General features: G+C 45.4%; 1 protein-coding gene across 1 annotated transcript; it reads left to right on the top strand.

The window, feature by feature from the left end:
- The first annotated feature begins 3,395 nt into the window (after positions 1-3,395).
- foxq1b (forkhead box Q1b) lies at positions 3,396-5,060 on the top strand. Its single transcript, XM_010747608.3, has one exon. The coding sequence runs from the start codon at positions 3,593-3,595 to the stop codon at positions 4,475-4,477; it is 885 nt and encodes a 294-aa protein (XP_010745910.1). The 5' UTR covers positions 3,396-3,592; the 3' UTR covers positions 4,478-5,060.

Below are 5,060 nucleotides of genomic sequence, written 5' to 3' on the forward strand. Positions count from 1 at the left end.
AGAACCTAAAGCTAAAAGATGATCCTGACCTTCTCAAATGATGTTCTGAAATAAGCCTTAATCCAGATATCCGGGGGAAGAAGCGATAATTCGATACTTCATCGATCCCCGTGGGGTAATGTCTTTCCACTTTTGATTTCAAATTGCCATGTGGTGGATTAAAAACTGAAAACAGGTGTGCTGCCTTTCACACCAAATCGCTCCAGCACAGGTGTGCGTAGATGTCTTGGCAGAGTAACTGAAATCAAATACAGTCTCATCACAACTTCTACAAAGAGAAAAATACACACAGGCACACCTACCACCAGCCTAGCGGTGTAAAATTCTCCCTGTGCCTCCTCTGAACGTCGTACAGTGGCGGTGATAATGATAGCACGCATGCCACTGCTTTTCCTCAGCTCTGGTTTTAGGCTCACAGCGGTCGGCCTCCTGAGTTTCAACAAAAACATTTTGGTTTCAACTCTCCAGCTGCTGTAACGATGTCCCAGTGAGAGAAGGAAGCAGTTTCCAAAATCTAAATTTGATCAGAGGATGTCTGACGACCTTTGGATTGCCTGACATCCTTCCTCCCATCATAACTGACACTACAGAGTTTCTTCAGACCTCAGACTTCATGATGGACCCGTGTCCGTCCAAGACGGGCAAAGAAATGACAGCGTTGCACATTTAAAGATGAAAAGGCAGGTTAATAATGACCAGCAAAGCATGATGCATTTGTATGGTTACAGAAAGTGACAGATGATTGATTTGAACACTGAGATCAAGCTTTGTTTTCTCTCTCCAACCAACAATTATCAAGATAATCTTTTCTCTCTGAACTTCAAAAAATACATATCTGTTCCATTTCCACGCCACCATTAGAGGTAAAGCAGTGACAAAAGACAGATAAGCCTTTCATTGAGAGGACTGGAAAAACAGACAGACTTCAAGTGCGTGTAAACGTAATTAACCTACTTACCCTCCGAATTCTGTTGCTTTCCCACATTCACGAACACCTCTGAGATCTTTAATCATGCCTGTCGTGTACACGCGAAGTTATAATTAGGTGATAAAATTGAAACATGTAGACACGCAAACGTTTCAGGATGCCAAATATAGATTTGTGTTTCAGGAACAGACTGTCAAGGCAGCAGTTGGTTTAGAGTGATCTCATCTTTTACGATATGGTATCATCAGTTTGATTCTTGCAGGGGTCTTTCATGTGGTTCAGCATAATTCACAACATTTATTATAGAATCTCTATAAATCTTTTCATGAGCACGCTGTAGGTTGCACATACATGTTGAAGAGTTGAACATGTAGTACGCCGTTCAGGTCCGAGGAGCTGAGACAGGGGGAGTGCTGGAGCAGATAGTTTAATGATTATTACTGGCCCGAGGCCAAGCTCATAACTCATGTTAACTCTCCAGCCACTCTCTACATCGTCACCTGGCTGAAAGGTGTTGACAGGAGAAGAGTTAGTGCGACAAACAGAGATTTGCTTTACAGGCGTCAGAGACGTCAGTTTATTTAAAACCTGTTCGGGTAGCTACGGTCCCTACAATTACTAACTTATTAAACATGGCTTGACTAAATGTCGGGTGATCGAAATGGTTGCATCACCAAACCTTTGCTGCAACGATACACAAAGTTTAACTACTTGTAACTAAGATACTATAAGTTGCCAGCAGGGGGCGCCACATGAAACCAGAAACTTTTGTCAGTTTTAATTATTTTAAACTAATTAATTCTACTCAATGTTTTTTAAGTTTGCTCATGAGAAGGAAACTATGCGAACACATTTTTAATCTGTTAATTAAATGCTCTTCATTATGTTTCATTAGGGACTTAAAGGTCCAGTGTGCAGGATCTAGTAGCATCTCGCAGTGTAGCTGCTGAAATGCACGGAAAACACTAGAGGCAGTGTTTAGTTTGTCCATTCTTGGCTACCGTAGGTGGATGGTGGTGCAACAAATCGCATTAATGTCACTAAATATTTTGATGGCATAAATCTTAATATAAAAATAAAATACAACGCTGTCTGTCCTTTTTGACACTTCCACCAGGAGGCGCCAATGTTGGATATGTTCATGTTATAAATACTTAAAAACTGGCAGATTTTAAACATTTTAATTTTACTTTGTCATACTTTAACACTGTAGTTACTTACTTTGTGGTTACTTCGAGCCTGAGGGTCAAGCAGAAGCCATCAGGCATGCAGAATAACCAGCAGGCTCCACAGTCACGATGGGACCCTGAGAAGTCTTGCTCCAGCCCTGGCTTTCATTAAACAGCAGACTAATGTACTGTAGTCTTAGGTTATAAACCTGTTGTTCCTCATATTAAAAGATTTCCCCATTAAATAATAAAATCAGTGAAAAAGAAAACAACTAAATAATAAACATGATCTAACTTCCAGCCTGTGGTGTCATGAGGACTCCTCTTTACGCACAGCAGTGACAGACAGACAGACAGAGGGACAGACAGACAGAGGGACAGACAGAGGGACTGTCTCCCTCTCGCTTCTTATTTGCATCACGGATTCAGGCGCCTCTTTTCCACCCATGCTTGTGTCGCTCCGGTGATTCTTTGCATGCAGGTGCAATGGTCCTCTGAACTCTGCATGACCTCCTCTCAGACTCACCTTTTTTTTATTATTATTATTATTACTATGATTATTATTCTCCTTTCAACACTCTTGCCTAACCCGAGAGTTCAGGCTACAAATCAGTCATTGTGCGTGACGTGGAACTCATCCAGAACATCTCTTTTATTTCAATTCCGTGCGTCCGCGTTACTTCCCCGTTCCAACCGGGGCGCCGGTGGAGGAACAGGTTGAAGTGAAAACCAGCCTCGTTTACATCTGACATGTTGTCTTTGTCGTCCTCTGCACGGATTTACACCGGCACTGAACTTTTTCAGTGTCTGCTGTGCGCACGGAACAACCTGACAGCTCAGCTTGAACACCTTTCAAATAAGATTATTGATTGGGGAAAAAATGGGACAAATTCAAGTAATTAAAGAGTTTTTAGATGCACTCTTATTGAACCTGAAATCCAGACAAAATGGGAATCATAAAAGTGTTTTTGTTGATGAATCATCCGGCAGGAAAACGTTTTTAAAGGTGATTAAGGAAACGTGTTTTTGTCTCATCATCTGGGTGATAAACGACATTTCAGAGCAGAGATAGCTGCAGTCTTTTAGGCTCATTATTTTCATACCTGCCCCCTCTCGTCTCACTCCCACACTGTGTGTTTTTCCCTTCCCTGGCGTGGCACGGTAGCGTCCAATTGTAAACATACATATATTATATCACTCAATCGCTTCAATGGATTTTCGGGCTGGAAACCCCGCCTGTGGGCCGTCCCTTTTCCGAGGCATTATATTATAGCAAGACAAGCGTGTCTCCGGAGACAGATCTGTACTCTGCAGCTCCAGACTGAGGCTCAGGGTGCCTCCAGCGCTTCAGACGAGCCTTTACAACACACAAACACTCAAACACTCAGAGAGTTTTTCAGCTGTCAGGACTGCTGCACCTGCTCTGCTGCTTCAGCTCAGACTGTTCACGGAGGAGACACTAACGGGAGAAGATACTTTTCCGTTTGGGGGAAAAATGAAACTTGAAGTTTTCTCTGCGCACCACTTCGCGCAGAAGCCGCTGGAGTTGTGCATGGACGCAGAAGGGGGAGTCCCGTCTCCTCTATCCGGGGACGAGCTGGGGTCGGACGGGGACTGCGTGGCCAACAGCCCGGCACCTGTCACCCAGAGCGGCGACGGCAGCAAGGGGAAGCCCTACACCCGCAGACCCAAACCCCCTTACTCCTACATCGCCCTAATCGCCATGGCCATCCGGGAGTCCAGCAGCGGCCGCCTCACTCTGGCGGAGATCAACGACTACCTGATGAAGAAGTTCCCGTTTTTCCGCGGCAGCTACACCGGCTGGAGGAACTCGGTGCGCCACAACCTGTCACTCAACGACTGCTTCCTCAAAGTGCTGCGGGACCCATCCAGGCCATGGGGCAAGGACAACTACTGGATGCTCAACCCGCAAAGCGAGTACACCTTCGCTGACGGGGTGTTCCGCCGCAGGAGGAAGCGCATCGCCAAGAGGTCCTCCAAGGAGCAGGACAGCCCGGACATCCTCAGCGAGGACACCCGCCTCCCCGCCCCGGAGGAGAGGGTGGGGACCAAGTTCTCCAGCTCCTTCGCCATCGACAGCATCCTCAGCACACCTTTCAAACGGAGGGAGGACAGCCACGTTGACGCAGAGACCCACGCCCCCCGGTTTTACTGGCCCCCAGGGACCCACATACTGCCTTACGCTCTGAGCTATCCGGCACAGCACACGTACCTGTCAGAGGGGCAGTACAGCAGCACAGAGCCCAGCAGGGATGCACTCACATACCTCCAGCAGACAGCACCACCTGAGGCCGCTCTCCACGCGCTCAAGATGCCCAACAAGGCGCGTGGTTTCCATATAGACTCTTTGCTGTCATAAAGCTCAGAAAGCTCCGGGACTCTGTCAGACCTGTGTGTCCTTTGACCCATGATGTGCACTCCTGTGGGCGCTCTTAAAGCTTTCAGTACTTTAGCTGTTTAACTGTTTGGGACTCATGTTTGTCTCATGGTGACACTGCAGCGAGAAAGAAACAAACATGCCTGTTGTTAATATATATTTTATAACTGTGTGGTGACTGAGAAGCTGTCATCGCACCACTGTGTGTGTGTGTGTGAGTGTGTGTGAGTGTGAGAGAGTGTGTGTGTGTGTGTCTAGAGAGTGTTTGTATTCATGCATTCACGGTTCATTGGTCATTTCTACTGTATGACGGCAACCAAGTGCCACGTTGAAACATAAAACTATTCATCTATTTATATTTTCATGTTTTTTTATGACCTGCTGTATAAAATATTGTTGTAAATATATATAAAAAAAAATATCTGACTGAGCTGCGATGAGAAATCACGTGGCTGCACTAAAAAAAAAAACTAAAAAAAAAAACGCATGGAAATGCCCGATGTGTTTTTCCTGAGATTGATTCATGCATGCCTGGTATTTTTATGAATAAAAGCAACAAAAAAAA

This window comes from Larimichthys crocea, chromosome XVII (genome assembly GCF_000972845.2).
Source record: "Larimichthys crocea isolate SSNF chromosome XVII, L_crocea_2.0, whole genome shotgun sequence".
NCBI classification, from domain to species: Eukaryota; Metazoa; Chordata; class Actinopteri; family Sciaenidae; genus Larimichthys; species Larimichthys crocea.